The following is a 17389-nucleotide window of genomic DNA, read 5'->3' as shown; positions in this document are numbered from 1 at the left end:
AAAACAATTCATAAGCACATATGTCGCGCACCGGAGCAATACATACGTCGGAATGTGTATGACACATACTTCAACACTTGTCGTCAACACTCTGTTGTGTCTTTGTGATAATTACATTATATGTGAATAGGCAACACATGTGACTGAATTTTAATTGTTTCAAGTTCACGTCTATTGTATGAAACTATAAATACTTGTGGGAAGAAATATTCCGCAATGCATTCCCACTTTTGAATCATTTACGTGCACACATGGCAGCTATCAGGAACACGGCAAAAGCGCTCTTGGGTATTTGTTAGTTTTTTGTGCTCGTCGCGCTGGCAGTTGAACATACTGCAGGAATCTGTGAGGTAAGTATGTTTCTAATGTAAGTCGTCGTGTATTATTAGCCAGTTGTTAATATATGCGGAGTTGCATCATTATGATATTGTTCATCCTATGCGGGAATGGTAATATGAAAGTTTGACTCGGTTCTTTCACGAAAAACGATCGTACATGTAAACATTGTCAATTGAATGGCGTTTTTGTAACACTTTTACCCCGTTAATTGTATTTGAACCCCGATTCCAGTACAGCAAGTAGAAGTTTAGTATTGGAAACACCTTTGATACCGCCTGGATCGTTTTACAATTGAGGAATTTTACGTTTGTGTAGACAATATATATACTGCCCTTCTAGTGATCCTAAATCAGTTGTATACATTGCCTTTGATTGCACAAACCTCAACTTTGAAAACCATGTTGTCACCGACTGGAATGTTTGTATGTCAGTATTCATTTGAATTGTAGGTCATTACTACATCATTTCTGTATGTAATCATTGCCATGGTGTTAATCATCTCATACAAATATCTTTCATGTAGAGAGTCATGTTGTGTGATGCTGTAAATTGCTATTGTGCATATTGTGCAATGTTCCATGGACCTGAGGCTGTTGCCGCTGTTGCATATATTAGTCTTTTTCATTTTAGTTCTCTTGAGACTTATAAAATATCGGAGTTGTTCCCACTTGAAAAGCCTTGATATTTGTGTCAACCTTGAAAAGCCTTGATAATCACCAACATAGCTTGAAAAACCTTGAATTTATACAAAATGGCATAAGTACTTGTTAGTAAAAGTATTAAAGCACACAAAAATATGATCTAGATTTAATAAACAATTGACAGACTAAAACTAATAACCGAACTTAAAAAAGTGTTGAAAATGACAGTTGACAGCCTTGTAAATCCTTGAAAAGGCCTTGCAGTCTTGTGTCCCAGTCTGTATGAACCATGAATTATCATTCCACAGTTAGAGCTATTGTTGTTATGTTTGTTGATATTGAGCAAGGTAATAATGAAGGTGCTCTCATCTGGCAATATTCTGACAAAATCTTTGTTTCTGTTTGTTTATGTTTCCATGACAAGATACAATAAGCAGGTATGCTGTTCTGAAAGCCTCACTCACTCATACCCAGTAGAGGGGCGGTCGGGTAGCCTAGTGGTTAAAGCTTTTGCTCACCACGCCGAAGACCCGGGTTTGATTCCCGACATTTCTACAATGTGTGAAGCCCATTTCTGCTGTCCCCTGCCATGATAAGTGGCGTAAAACCATACTCACTCACTCACTCATATCACTCGTTGATTGGCTAATTGTAAAGTTGACCTGACTCAGTCCCATGGAGGGTTGGCAGATCATCTCACATAGCTGTTGTTGATAGCCTGAAATTCAAACTTTCTTCATTCTTTACAATTATTCCTTTCCTATTTTTGTTTCTTGTGAAGTACACACATTAGATTGACTGTAACAGAGAGAAAGAACTTCATTAAGTAGGGGCTATTTATTTCCTTTAGTTAACACATTTACTTCATAATACAGCAAACCTCCTCCGTGGTATAGTGGTAGAGCGTCTGCCCGGAGAGTGGAAGGTCCGGGGTTCGATCCCCGGCCACGTCATTCCATAAGACGTTAATAGATGGTACTTGTTGTTACCCTGTCTGGCGCTCGGCATTAAGGGGCTAAAACAAGGACTGGTCGGCTCGGAGTCAGTATACTGCGTCTGCGTGGGATATTCATGTTAAATCGGCATCAGTCCGGACTAGTACAAGCAGCCACACACACACACACCTGCATGCACGTCGCTATATAAGTGCAATAATCTTGGACGCGACGTTAAACCCAATTTCACCTCACGTCATAATACAGCAATATTATTCTAGGTTGGGCTTGTTTACTTCACAATACCATGTAGATTTGACAATAATGTAAATTACAGCACAAACTCGGAAATTACATAAAATACATAGTCGTCAAATAAAATGTTCACAAACAATATGTTTACTGCATTAAATAAACAGGAAGCTTAATATTTCATATATCTTTCATAACAACTTTAGGTCAAAATAATCCTTATGACCAAAATTTGAATTCTACGCTAAATATCCATGAGCCAATTAAAAATCAACCATAAAACCTAAATTATTAAGAATTAAGTTACTATGTATGGTAGGAATTAGGAAGATGCAAGCAAATTCTTATTTATGAATTGTCAAATAAATGAATTTGCCTTACCATAAATACTTTAGACCTCACAAGTGTTCACTCGTCACGCCGAAAACCCGGGTTTGATTCCCGACATGGATGCAACGTGTGAAGCCCATTTCTGGTGTCCCCTGCCGTGATATTGCTGGAATATTGCTAAAATCAGCGTAAAACCTCAACTTGAAGATTGGGCTTTCCTTGTAACCCATTTTTGTGTCATGCTGCAGTGTTAGGTATTCCTTTACCCACCGCTTCCAAAATGTATTGATCAGCTAGATAATGAACTTGCTTCCATGGTCAGCCAGAGTTGACATCATCTTTACAAAATGTTCCTGGTGGCATCTTTTGACCTGGGGCAGGAGCAGAAGATGATTTGGTGTGAGGGGTTTTAGATCAAGAGGATGATATAGTACATCAGTAATAAGTCTTCTGTTGAGAATAATTTCAACCTCACAAAAGAGAGTTCTCAGACCTTAGTAACTGATAGGAAATGGAAATAAACTTTTTGACCATTACATCTCTTCAAATAATTTCAATGAGATTTGGTTTGTCTGCTCCAGATTACTTGCAGTCATATGTGACATGGCTGGGATATTGCTGATTGGAGCAGATCCAACAAACACAGCAGAGAGTTGGAGTTGTCTAAGCCACATCAACCCTCATGATACACCCTTTGTTTCAGAGGCAAGATGACTCCATTATGGCTTGTGCCGATTTTTGTGGAAGTGGCTCTCTCCGCTGATCGACTTTCCTATCTCTCCACCGTCCATGACTACCTCAACATCTGCCTCGATGGCAGACACCACAAGTCGACTCCGGGACGAGAGAGTGCCATGTTCCAACAGGTCAGCACATGTTATACAGAGGTATCTAGGTATATACTGACAGAACGTCTTCAAGTTGTATTTCTTACGATTGTACTGCTATTGTTGTTGACCTTGTTCTTCCTAGAGGTTCAGGATGAAAATGTAATATTTGTGTTTTTGATACTGTATATTTCGGTATTGTGATTTTTTGCCAAGGTTCATTATTGTATACAGAAAGATGCTTGGTGTATATTTCTTACAGTTATGTGTATAATTGTATAACACACTAGTTGAGGTATAATTGTATAACACACTAGTTGAGGTATAATTGTTTTGTCTCATGTGTGATGTCTATGTAACAACGACCAATACTTGTTGGGGGTCCATGGGATTTATTCCGTCTGTTCAGATCGGGGATATGGAGATCCCACCACAATATGGCTATGGATGATAATTCCCTAAAACATAATATAATAAGGTTGAATTAGTGATATACAATTACAAGAATCTAAAACATGTATAATTAAACAAACATTTTACATTTAGGAGATAAACATACTGTTTTCAATGTAGAGCTAGGTTACCTGTAGATTTAACCGGGTTAAATTGAATTTGGAACCGACCGCGCAGCGTGAGGTTTCAAATGTTAAATCTAGCGAGGTTAAATGTAAACTCTTTGGTGTTAGTAAATATACTGAGTGAAGCGGCATGGGTTGAGTCCAGTGTTTTGAGTGGGTTATCGATCTGAATTACGGAATCACCGAACAAAATATGGTGCGGTATACTCTGGCAGTTTGTTTACACTGTTATACTTCACTCAGACATATGATAGGCATTGAAAGCATATAAACACGGCAACTTGCTAAGCTAACATGAGGTGGGCATCCCTAAAGAAAACAAAGCAAGCTCTGCAAGGCTTTCGCTCTACATCGTACGTAACCATTATGACGTCATATCGTTTATTGTGACGCAAAAGATATGACGTCACAGTCGTATATAGAAAAGCACCAAAATTCCAAGCTCTCTGTTGTCTCCAAAACGTAAATACATTCCCTTTGTAGATTTCTATCGTGTTTTCTGCACGAATGTATTGCCACACATCCTTTGAATAGTGTAGTAACCGCATTTGTGCATTTTCTAACCTGTAATTGTACATACAGCTAATAGGACATAAATACCAACCTCGTCTCAGGGACGCAGGCTGCTCACATCAGCCAACAGTATGGCCTCTATGCCTAATAATGAAATGGCACAATTAAGTAAAATGTATATAATACACACACAGACATACATTCTCTCTCTCTCTCTCTCTCTCTCTCTCTCTCTCTGACTTAATATCACAATACACACTATCATGACTTTGAAGAATAAGTTATATATTTACCACATTGCGTATCATGTGGATCATATATTATATTATACTATATAACAAATATGCAATTAAAATGATAAAGGTGCACTTAACAAGACTTAAAAATGTAAAATATGTAATTTAAAATACACGCTATGTACATTCTGCTACAGTTGTATAACTAGCTCAGGTGTACTTGCTGTATACAATTGTTGTTTGGTGCACTAAATAAGTTATAATTGCTGTATAACACACTAAATAAGTTATAATTGCTGTATAACACACTAAATAAGTTATAATTGTTGTATAACACTAAATAAGGTATAATGACTGTATAACATACTAAATATGATATTATTGTCATAAGTGCACTATATAAAGTATAATTGTTGTATATAGCTAAATAAAGTATAATTGTTGAATAACAGTGAGCATGCTAAGGCGAATTTTTTTTTAATCTCTTGGTTTACGGATGCGCCGCTCTTTCAAAGTCCAAATGACTGGGAAAGAAGTTGGACCTTGACTCCATTGGGGAACGGGTTCGTTTCCGGGCCAGAATTCGAAAACCATTCAGTGGGTAAACAATGTATGATTCTTAAAGAACATTCAACTGTTGACTCATTACATAGAGAATTGCACATTCACTGGTGGTTACTTTACAGACAGCTGCCGGGGGGATATGTCATCTTTCTGATGACTCTTGTTAAACTACTTGTCATATCATTCATTAATTAAATCTATCGCTCCTCACAATGCCTGAAATACGTATTCCATTTGATTTTGTCATTTTTTATCAATAGATTAAAAAATTATTCACTATTTTCCGCAATGTTATTGAAAATAAAATTCACAGACACACTTCAACAACAGGTCCTCATCGAATATGTCAAACAGCAAAATAAGGACGTTTCAAGCAAATATTTAAATATATTATACAAAGTAATAAAATCAACAAAAATATATCTAAAAGTTGCCAAACTGACATCTTAGTTATTATTTCCGTCTTTTTGTGCGATCGCGTGTAATGTAAGTCAAATGACATCTCGGCATTTGTCGCCTCGATTTCTTGGCTCGGACACAATGTCTTTAATGCCAAAATATATGCATAAGCAATCTTTGTCACAGCTCGTAACCTAGCACTATGCATTCACAAAGTTCCATATTTTAAATATAGATCGCGATTTTGTGCTTAAAATGTTCAGAATAACATGATTTAACCCAAACCCCTGGTCAGAGTCTGAAAATTATCATACATGAGAACTGTACCGTTGCTGTAATTTGATTGGCTGCCTTAGGTCACATGCTTAAATTTGACCAATCATGAACCTTGTAGCAGATTATGTCGGTGAAACAATATGAGTTTTTTTAATGTATACTGACATGGCAGCCTTCGACGTATGTGTTATTCATACGAGGCTTTGAAAATGGAGGTATTTCCTCAAGTCAGTCATCTTCCCGAAGTTAACTGACTTTAAACATGTTAAAAATCCAGTTTCCACCCTTGCCAAACTAGGCTGGAATTACTGGGTTCAGTCGTAGCGCCACCAGTGGCTATTACCAGTTATGTCCCCTCTAAGCCTCTCCTGTGGACCAATGAGATTCCACCTCTCGTATCACTTGCGTTTGCTTCACCCAAAATGGTGGCGCCCAGTCAGGATGATCTGATTGATAATAAAGATCTATATTGTTATAAAATGGGTGTTACATCGCGAAATGCACCAAATCACGTGAGCTCCTTGATTATAAACATGAAAAGATTTGGAAAACATCTGCTGACAACGAGTTGGCTGTGCACATGCTTTGCAAATCGTGCAATCGACTGAAATGTGCACGACAGTTTATGAACCGATATCGGTCCGCGATTTTGATTGGACTATGCATAGACTCGTTAGTCCAGCCAAAATGTAACTCCATAATACCAGCCTAGTTCAGCAAGGGTGGAAACTGGACTTTTATAGTCAGTTAACTCACTTGCCTCGGGAAGATGCATGTCAGTGAGCGGACAGCCACTATCATCCGGAAATGGCTGATGACAGATATTATTTGTAATTCTAAAATAATGTTCTGACTACGTAAACAAATGAAAATAAAAAAGAAATAGGTAGGTGGATTTTATGAAATCTTATATTTGCCAAAAATTGTTAAATTTTCGCTTCATTGGTCCTTAATCTGGGCAAATGTTTTAGCTTACATTATTTTTATTTAAAACAAATTTTATTTAGTTGTTAATGAATTATTTAAAAATTGTAATACACATAACTTTCATATTTATAAACAATAGGATTAATTAGACCTTTCAAATGGTGTATGGCCAAACATGTAGTAGCAAAGATGTTTTACAAGCAGATAATTTCCTTGATAAATGTTAGCATCATCTATCACACAAGAGTCCCTGGGAGCTTGGTGTCACAGCAGTAATCTTCTGGTTGGCTGGTATTGAAAGAGTTACATGTCGCCCATGCTGCCAAAATAGCGGCGTCTTTCATGCATTTCCACCCATGACATGAATATTGTTATGCTGCCATTTGTGCGCAAGCCGAGTGCCAGGGATATGATAAAATGTTCTTGAAAAATTTAGTTGTTTAACTTTGTTACTCCAGAATATTTTTTTAATTTTTTTTATACCTACCTATTGTTTTAGGACAAAATTCAACTTAGAAAAAATCTCTGATCCTTTTTTTTTTAAATTGGCCTACTTCACTTTTGAAATCAGATTGAAATCCGTAAACCAAGAAATAAAAAAAAATGTCACCAAAGTGCAGTATGATTGTTGTAGGGTGCACTAAAAATGTATAATTGTTGTATAACACAAATAAGGTATAATTGTTGTTCAGCACTAAATAAGGTATAATTGTTGCATAGCAGTAGGCATGCTAAGTAAGGTATAATTGTTGTATAGTACACTAAATAAGGTATAATTGTTGTATAACACTAGTTAAGGCATGATTGTTGTGTGGTTCACTGAATAAGGTATAATTGTTGTATAACACACTAGTTAAGGTGTTATTGTTATATAGTGCACTCCCTGGAAGAAGAGATCCTGTTGTACGAGTAAGGTGAGCCAAGACCTGCACATTTCTCAGAAATGGCTCAACTTTGATTGGAACCACTGTGGCTGGCTGTCACCACAGTGCCGGCGCCATTTCCTGCAGGATCTATGTTTCTACGAGTGCTCACCCAATGTAGGGCCTTGGCTAGTGATGGTATGGCACACCAGATATTTCATTTTGTTTTGTTAATCTTACCTCTACAGTCTTTTTTTTAAAAACATGCAAATATTTTGTGGTGTTTGTTTAAAGTGTTCATTTGGCGGAATAGAATAAACAGATTCGTTCAAATTTTTACATATTTGTAAAATATTTTTTAGAAATGAATCGCCTGAATAAATATTAAATGCTTTCTATGCAAACTGTCTTTGCTGCACAGTAAAATAAGTCAGGAAACAAACTATTTTGCCATGTGCAGTGAACCTGACATGTCAATAAACTCCCATATGTCCAGATAAAAATGTGTCACTTATGAATGAGAGTAAGGGGCACTAGCTTTTGGCACATTAATTCCATCCTCTCGTTTATTTCATAATTTACAGTAATTTACTGCTGAGTAATGTAGCACGGGAGAACTCATGACCTTGTTCCCTCTCTCACCCTGGTTCCGTGTTTGTAGGATGACAAGAAGATTCGCAATGAGAGGTTCGTGAATGTGCCGATGTGCCGGAGTGAGTGTGATGCATGGTGGGAAGACTGCAAGAACGAAAACACTTGCCTCGAAAACTGGAGCAGTGGATTCAACTGGACAACAGGTAATTCATTTCTTGTCTGACACTAATCTCAGGAATATTCCAGCTGTATGATGGTGAAAATGTCTGTAAATAATTGAGTCTTAACCAGACAATCCAGTGATTGAGATTACTACAAGCATGGGTTGCCGAAAACCAATTCTAACACAGATCCTCGCGGGGTACTACAGGTAATGTTAATGTCATGATGATGATATTGATGGTGCTAATTTCCCTAAAAGCACATGCATATGATGCGTGCATTTACTGTCCAGTTCTCGGTATGGTTCATTGGGATTGAGTATACAGTCCAAGTTGCCTAGTTAGGGCTAGCACCAGGATGTCCATCTCATCCTACCTGGTACCAGTTCTCTGCTGGTTGAACAGGCAAGAGTTGGACAGTCATTTGATGAGGGAGACACCATGTTTCCTAACCATGATATAGCATAGAGCAGAACACCACTCCCAGCAACTCTCAGGAGTTGAGGTCGCCCACAGCTGTTCGTATCTTGAGAGTAACTGCAAAGATCAATACTTTGACTAAAACCATACAAGGAATCAGGTCTTTGAAAGGCAATTAGAAGTGATACACATAAGGCAGAGAATATATGGCTGTCAACTTCTTAATTGTGATGAACACAACGTTTCGGAGTATATGCTTACTCCAACATCAGGTGAATGAGTGATGATGCTCGTGTATGATGAAGGAGTAAGCATTGATCCGAAACGTTGTGTTCCTCATAATAAAGAAGTTGATAGCCATATATTCTCTGCCTCATACAAGGAATGACTCCATAAGTAATTTATGTAATAGGGGTAGGATGCTTTGTGTTGATAAAGTCATATCAATATTGACACTTTATAGTGAGTGAGTGAGTGAGTATGGTTTTACACTGCTTTTAGCAATATTCCAGCAATATCACAGTGGGGTACACCAGAAATGGGCATCACACATTGTACCCATGTCGGGAATCGAACCCGGTCTATGGCGTGACGAGCAAATGCTTTAACCACTAGGCTACCCAACCGCCCCTCGACACCTTATAAATACATTGTATCAATATTGACACCATATGTCTGTCATATCAGTATTGTGGCGTAAAAGGCAACTATGCTTGTCATAAGAGGCGACTAACGGCATTAGGCTCGCTGACTTGGTTGATGCATGTCATTGTATCCCAATTGTGTGGATCGATGCTCATGATGTCAATCAATGGATTGTCCCGCCCACACTTGATTATTTACAGACCGCCGTCATATAACCAGAATATTGCTGAGTGCGGCATTAAACAACAAACAAACAAACAAACAAACAAACATAACAGTATTGACACCATATGAGGGACATGTGAAAATCCGGAGTGGAATAGGTCTACAGTAACCAATGCTTGCCGTAAAAAGCGACTATGATTGTCTTAAGAGGTGAGTAACGGGATTAGGTGTCAGGCTCGCTGACTTAGTTGATGCATGTCATCATTATGATCGATGATCATGGTCGATGCTAATGATGTCAATCACTGGATTGTCTGGTCCCGACTTTATTTACAGACGACCGTCATATAGCTGGAATATTACTGTGTGCGACTTTAAACAACAAACAAACAACAATATCTATACGTCATATCAATATTGATGCCATATGTGTGTGTATCAGCATAGCCAGAATTCCATTGATCTGATTTGTACTTGTATCTGGACGGAGTAACTAGTAACTAATGATGAAACCTTTGTCGTCATGCAGGGATCAACTCGTGTCCAAAAGGAAAGCCATGCCGACCGTTTCGTGAGATCTACAGCGACTCGACCGCGTTCTGCGAACGGGTGTGGGGGGGGTCGTGGAAGGTGGTGGAGGAGGGACAGCCATGTATGTACCTGTGGTTCAGCGAGGAGGGCGACAACCCCAATGATGACGTAGCCAGGAAACAGGCCGAAAAGTTGCTGGGCATCAACGGAGCTTCACGAAAAGACACGGTTATATTACTCACACTGTTGTGGTGTCTGTGTTTGGGGTTATTTTTATAAGTTTGGGTCAGTTTATACTTTTTGATAAGAATGTTTAAAACACAGATAGTTTTTGGCAGCAAATATGCACTATACTACTCAATGTTTGATAGGGGCACTGAGATATTTATTACTATATGTGTTTAAACATATACGTATCCAGGGTACATGGGTGGCCCAGGTGTCGTTGGTAATGCAATTCTTTGTGCAGAGTTGCATCCCTAATGTGTGGCAGGATCCAATTATTGTTGATTCTTATTCCAGATTTGCACTAATTATGATTATTGGGTTGTCAGCACTATACCCATGTTAGTGGCTTTTGCTATGTGGTAACAGTTAGGTGAGTGAGTAAGTATGGTTTCACACCATTTTTAGCAGTATCCCAGCAATATCACGGCGGAGGACACCAGAAAAGGGATTCACACTTTGTACCTATGTGGGGAATTGTACTCTTGCTTTCAGCGTGGCGATCGAATGCTTGAACCACTAGGCTACCCCTGGTGACAGGTAGGCTGGGCAACTCTACATGCTCCTTGTGTTTAGCTGCCACACTGTGATAAATCAAAACTGCTTTCAAAGCAGCGATAAATCCAAGTTCTAGCTCAGGCTTAAAAAAAAAAAGAATTGGTTCTCAGGCAATATAGTATGGGAGGGCTTTGGTTAGTTGGTTTTTTGATAACTCAAACTAGTATGTAACCAAACAAACAGTTGTGTACCATCAACCTGGGAAGGACTCCCTACATGAAGAAGCATACAAACTCCTATTGCTCCATGACCATGACACAAGATGCGCAGTAAAGCAGTGCGCATGTAAAGGGAAGTAACTGCATGCTATATTGGATTGCATTGTTTTCAAGTATTAGGATTTTTTAATATATTTTTTTAAATGGAAATAAAAACGACACGTGCATTGAACTTTATGATGATGCGCACGGTGCCAGAGAACCAAGACTTTTATTTTTTTAGCCTGACTGGGTTAGGGAATCACATGGATAGATCCTAATTTGTCGGGCTTTAGTGTTCAACCATAAGATTGTAACAAAATACTGATCGTAATTTTGGAAAGTTGGCAGCATGCCCAGTCACTCACTCACTGTAAATTATCAAATTAGAAAGTCGTGAAATTATGAATGTCCCTATTGAAGGTTGGGTAGTATACGTATGTGTGGTGTATGTTTACTCGCTAGGCCTCATTCTCAATATGATGTTTTGATCTCTTAATGTTTTTGGCTTACGCTAATGTATTTTTTTCCAAAATTTATATTTGGGATTACGCTCCAAATTTGCATTCTCAGATCAACAAAGTGGTCCTTGAACACCTTGAATCAAACTTTCCTTGATTATCTATTGGCTTGATCCTAGTCCTCTCTTGGAACCATATTTATTTCCTGTAAACTTGACATGGAACGCATGCTGGAACACAGATACATACAATACTTTAGATGGGAACATCTTCAGCTGAATAAATACGATCAAATGCATGTGCTTGAAATGGAGGAAAATGCTGTTTTATTTAATTCATATTATGCAAGAAATTATACAAAAGGTTTTCTATATTGAAGTTTGTATATTTTGTTCCTCATTTAGAAACAAATTCAACAACATTGAAACAATGTTTCTGTTTCACCAAGGGTGGCAAGACCTCCTCGCCTGGAGGCATTTATACACATAATGTCTTATGGTATGCGATACGATATTGGAGTACATGCTTTTGAGTTGTGTTGGATTTTAGGATGCATCTTCAAGACTGCAGTTTTATTTGAATGTAGTTGACCGTTGACCATTTACCAGTCTGTATCTGCCTTGCAGGACAATTATTCATGGATCTAAACAGAGGTTGATAAATATGTCTGTTTTGCTAAAACATTTGATTTGTTCAGTGAAAAGAAATGTATATTGATTTGTAAACTTGGTGCTCATGAGTGCCTACACAACACATGTCTGTAAATGCGTCCTTTGACCTCAAATATCTGAGATTGTATCAACTTCAAAAGTTATGGTTGAATCTCATATAACAGTTTTATGTTTAGGATTGATCCATCTGTGACAAGTTATATTCTGTATAAGTGAACGGTTGACATTTGACCAACCCTCACCAGTAGCCTTAGTTCAAGTGTTGTATATTTCTAGATGCTTCGTCAAACTGATATGCCAGAAAAATGTTCGATGTGGCAATAATTCAACTCATTCCCTCTATTCTTTACCGGTAATGTGTGCCAGAATCTTATCATGTATATATATGGTGTGTGTGTGTGTATGTATAGCCAGAACTGTGGAATATTGATGTGGTTGGATGGATAAGAGTGTGCAGGGCGCAGGAGTGTGCATGGTCCAGGAGTGTGCATGGTCCAGGAGTGTGCATGGTCCAGGAGTGTACATGGTCCAGGAGTGTGCATGGTCCAGCAGTGTGCATGGTCCAGGAGTGTGCATGGTCCAGGAGTGTGCATGGTCCAGGAGTGTGCATGGTCCAGGAGTGTGCATGGTCCAGCAGTGTACATGGTCCAGGAGTGTGCAGGGCGCAGGAGTGTGCAGGGTCCAGGAGTGTACATGGTCCAGCAGCAGGCATGGGTCCCTTATCAAATCTTCATCTCATGCCGTCTGCTGTTATCAACTGCAGTGCTATTGCTTGTATTAGTGCTATTTCATTTATCTTGTGTGACGGTAGTCATGAGGCCGTTTATGCTAACAGCATCACGGTGACTTTTCACAGTCAGAACATGGCCGAATAGTCTAAGACTCTCTTAGATCTCTCTCCATCCAGATTGTTGCCTTCAATGATGCTGAGGAAGGTTAAAAGACCTTAATACTCAACAAAAAATTATATACCATAAATCCCCAGGTAATTGCAAGAGATTCCAGATACATTAATTCCAAAAAAAGTTCTATGTTTGAAAGTGGTTTCATGTTGGATTAACAAATTGCCCAGAATGTCCAACTTGCAGTATTTTGGCTATTCCAAGTGGCCCAACCATCTTTCGCACCACATTACATTTTCCAGAGTTGCATCCTCAAGGTGTACATGGTGTACCAGGAAACAACAACTAACAAACCTTCAAAATTAAGTTAACTAAAAGTGGTATGAGAGTGGCTTAAACAACTCCATGCTTTGTTGTTATATTTCAAGTAATATTCTGAGGAGACCTGCCCTCAGCTCTGATCCTAACTCAGACTTTGCACGTTTGTGGATCAGCCAGCAGCTTTTGAAATCCAACTGAGGATTTACAGTATCAACTAACATGTTATGTCTTCTTCCTTTAACTTCTTTTTGGTGCCATGACCTCATATTATTGCTTGTTATGTTTGTTTTTATGCTCTCTTAGCAGTTGGCTCTGCTTAGTACACCATCAAAAGTTACATTTTGTGTACAAGATATTTTACGTCTTGCTGAATACACACATTTATTCAAAACAGGTGGTGTTTGTCTCCATCTTTATGTGTTGGTGTTCTCTATGGATATTTATGTGTTGGTGTTCCCTATGGATCTTTATGTGTTGGTGTTCCCTATGGATATTTATGTGTTGGTGTTCCCTATGGATATTTATGTGTTGGTTTCCCTATGGATCTGTATGTGTTGGTGTTCCCTATGGATATTCCAGGGAAGAATTTGCTAGAGCACATCATTCTTGTAAGGTCTAACTAAGTGGGGATTGTTTGATCACAGTATGTCACGTAGTTCATTTTCAACTTCCACATGGATTCTTTAGTGGAATGGTCCCTGGCAATCCCGGAGAGCCTACTCAATGGATCAGGTGGTCTGACTTGGCTGATTGCATGGGAAGATTTCGGGTTAGAATTGGTCATCAGCAACCCATGCTTGTCGTAAGATATGACTAACGGGATCCGGTGATGAGGCTCGCTGACTTGGTAGATGCATGTCATTCTATCCCAATTACGTGGATTGATGCTCATGATGTCAATCACTGGATTGTCAGGTGCAGAGTCGATTATATACAAACTCCCGTCATACAGCTAGAATTTTGCTGAGTGCGGTGTTAAACAACAAACAAACCTGATTGTGTGTCAAGATACCTTACAGTGTGGATTGCTGCTGATGATAATAATCACTGGACTGTCTGGTCCAGATTTGATCATTCACAGGCCACAATCATTCAGCTGGAATATTGCGGAGTGTAGAGTTGAACAACAAACACACACATATTCAGTTTGTATCGGTAACATGATCCACTGCTTCAACCTCAGCTACTGATAGGCCCTGTGGTGCAGTTGAAATATGGGGAACTGGGGGTCAAACACTGTATCCGTCACTGCTCTGTCCCCCCTTGAAGATCCGGGGTAGAATAGGTCTCCAGCAACGTATGCTTGTCCTATAAGGCGACTGGTTGTCGTAAGAAGCGACTAACAGGATTGGGTGGTCAGACTCGCTGACTTGGTTGATGCATGTCATCATATCCAAAGTACGGAGATTGATGCTCATGATGTCAATCACTGGATTGTGTGATCCAGACTCGATTATTTACAGACCGCCATCATATAGCTGGAATATTGCTGAGTGCGGTGTTAAACAACAAGCAAACAAAATGTGAACTTCAAACAAATTATTTTCACGTGACAAATGTAGTCAAGAAATGTCATTGTATTATAGTCCACGTGGTCAGAAATACTGAAAGAAAGAATCGAGATCAGAATCAATAGAACAGAGTTGTCTCCCTCACCATGCCGCTGCTCTGGTAACCTTGAGACGTCATGCAATGTCGACTTTAGATCACCGCTGGGCAATTTGAATGCAAGGTGTGTTGGCCAGGGTGGCATGGTTATCACCTTGTGACAAAGATACTTGCGCCGTGAAGTTGCGGGAATATTTCAAAAAGTGGCGTAAAACTTGATGTAAGTTTTCATAACTCCTATTGCTTGTTTCAATGGAGACCGCCTCCGTGCTATAGTGGTAGAGCGTCCGCCCGGAGAGCGGAAGGTTCGGGGTTCGATCCCCGGCCGCGTCATACCAAATGACGTTAAAATATGGAAAAGGAGGTTAAATATGGTAGTTGTTGTTACCCTGTCTGGCGCTCGGCATTAAGGGGCTAATACAAGGACTGGTCGGCTCGGAGTCAGAATACTGTGTCTGAGTGGGGTATTCATGTTAAATTGCGGCATGGTATCTCTGTGCTAGCACCATAAATCTTCATCAGTCCTAGGCCTAGTACAAGCAGCCACACACACACACACACGTGCATGGACGTCGCTATAAAAGTGCAATAATCTTTGACGCGACGTTACACCCAATTTCACCTCACCTCTTTCAATGGATAAACATAATGGTTACACGCCCGTTTCTATTAATACGTGAGGTGTAAACCAGTTTAATTAGATTCCCGTATTGGACGGAGGGCGGTGGGGTAGCCTTGTGGTTAAAGCGGTTGCTTGTCACGCCGAAGACCCGAGTTCGATTCCCCACATGGGTACAATATGTTGAGCCAGTTTCTGTTGCAATATTGCTAAAAGCGGCTTAAGCCATACTCACTCACTCACTCACTCACTCACTCACTCACTCACTCACTCACTCACTCACTCACTCACTATTAGAAAAGCCAAGAACACTGTGGGAAATACCTGGTGGAATTGGTCGTTAGAGGCGTACTATTAGATCTGGTGGCCAGACTCGATGCCTTGGTTGATTGCGTGTCACCCTTCATCGACGATGTGGATTGTTGATCATAGTATCAATCACTGGATTGTGCGGTCCAGATTATTGCCGAGTGCGGCGTTAGAAACAAACAAAAAAGTCAAAATCAAGTTTTCCAATAAATATTTTGTTCAACAGTTACATACGGGCCACGTACAAAAATAGCACACATCTCTCTTCGTTATAAAAATGTTCGTTACTATGGAGACACACACGGTCACAACATTGGTGAGAAAATACTAAGAAAGCCAAATATATAGAACATCAGCCTAGGACGACTTCGACACCAGTCTAGGACGCACTAGACACCGGTCTAGGACGCACCAGACACCGGTCTAGGACGCACTAGACACCGGTCTAGGACGCACCAGACACCGGTCTAGGACGCATCAGACACCGGTCTAGGACGCACTAGACACCGGACTAGGAGACACCAGACACCGGTCTAGGACGCATAAGAGATCAGTCTTGGACGTACCAGACACCAGTCAAGGACGCACCAGACACCGGTCTTGGACGCACCAGACACCGGTCTAGGACGCACCGGACACAAGTCTAGGACGCACCGGAAACCAGTCAAGACGCACCAGAGATCAGCCTTGGACGTACCAGACACTAGTCAAGGACGTACCAGACACCGGTCTAGGACGCACCAGACACCAGTCTAGGACACACCGGACACAAGTCTAGGACGCACCAGACGTCAGTCTAGGGCGCACCAGAAACCAGTCAAGACGCACCAGAGATCAGTCTTGGACGTACCAGACACTAATCAAGGACGTACCAGACACCAGTCAAGGACGCACCAGACACCGGCCTAGGACGCACCAGACACGGTCTAGGACGCAACAGACACCAGTCTAGGATGCACTAGAGACAAGTCTAGGGCGCACCAGAAACCAGTCAGTTGCACAAGAGATCAGTCTTGGACGTACCAGACACCAGTCTTGGACGCACCAGACACCGGTCTAGGGCGCCCCAGACATCAGTCTTGGACGCACCAGACACCGGTTTAGGACGCCCCAGAGATCAGTATTGGACGTACCAGAAACAAGTCAAGACGCACCAGACACAAGTCTAGGACGTACCAGACACCAGTCAAGGACGTACCAGACACCAGTCAAGGACGCACCAGACACCGGTCTAGGACGTACCAGACACCAGTCTAGGACGCACCAGATACCGGTCTAGGACGCACCAGACACCAGTCTAGGACGCACCAGACACCAGTCTAGGACGCACATGACACCAGTCTTGGACGCACTAAAGATCAGTCTAGGGCGCACCAGAAACA

At 40.3% G+C, this 17389-nt stretch overlaps 1 protein-coding gene across 1 annotated transcript; it reads left to right on the top strand.

Moving 5' to 3' along the window:
* The first annotated feature begins 252 nt into the window (after positions 1-252).
* On the top strand, positions 253-13467 carry LOC139450144 (folate receptor gamma-like). Its single transcript, XM_071231809.1, has 5 exons — positions 253-350; positions 3201-3363; positions 7693-7878; positions 8342-8477; positions 10195-13467. Exons 2-5 carry the CDS (start codon positions 3208-3210, stop codon positions 10473-10475), a joined length of 759 nt encoding a protein of 252 aa, XP_071087910.1. The 5' UTR covers positions 253-350; positions 3201-3207; the 3' UTR covers positions 10476-13467.
* The last annotated feature ends 3922 nt before the right edge of the window (positions 13468-17389 follow it).

Source organism: Haliotis cracherodii, unplaced genomic scaffold, assembly GCF_022045235.1.
Source record: "Haliotis cracherodii isolate W230 unplaced genomic scaffold, xgHalCrac1.p SCAF_8, whole genome shotgun sequence".
Classification (NCBI taxonomy): Eukaryota; Metazoa; Mollusca; class Gastropoda; order Lepetellida; family Haliotidae; genus Haliotis; species Haliotis cracherodii.
This window is presented reverse-complemented; position numbering and strand designations above follow the sequence as displayed.

Coding starts and splice junctions, on each gene's coding strand:
- LOC139450144 (XM_071231809.1), top strand. CDS start 3,208: ATGACTCCATTATGGCTTGTGCCGATTTTTGTGGAAGTGGCTCTCTCC. Junction 3,364..7,692: donor AGAGTGCCATGTTCCAACAG/GTCAGCACATGT, acceptor ATTGTTATATAG/TGCACTCCCTGGAAGAAGAG. Junction 8,478..10,194: donor TGGATTCAACTGGACAACAG/GTAATTCATTTC, acceptor GTCGTCATGCAG/GGATCAACTCGTGTCCAAAA.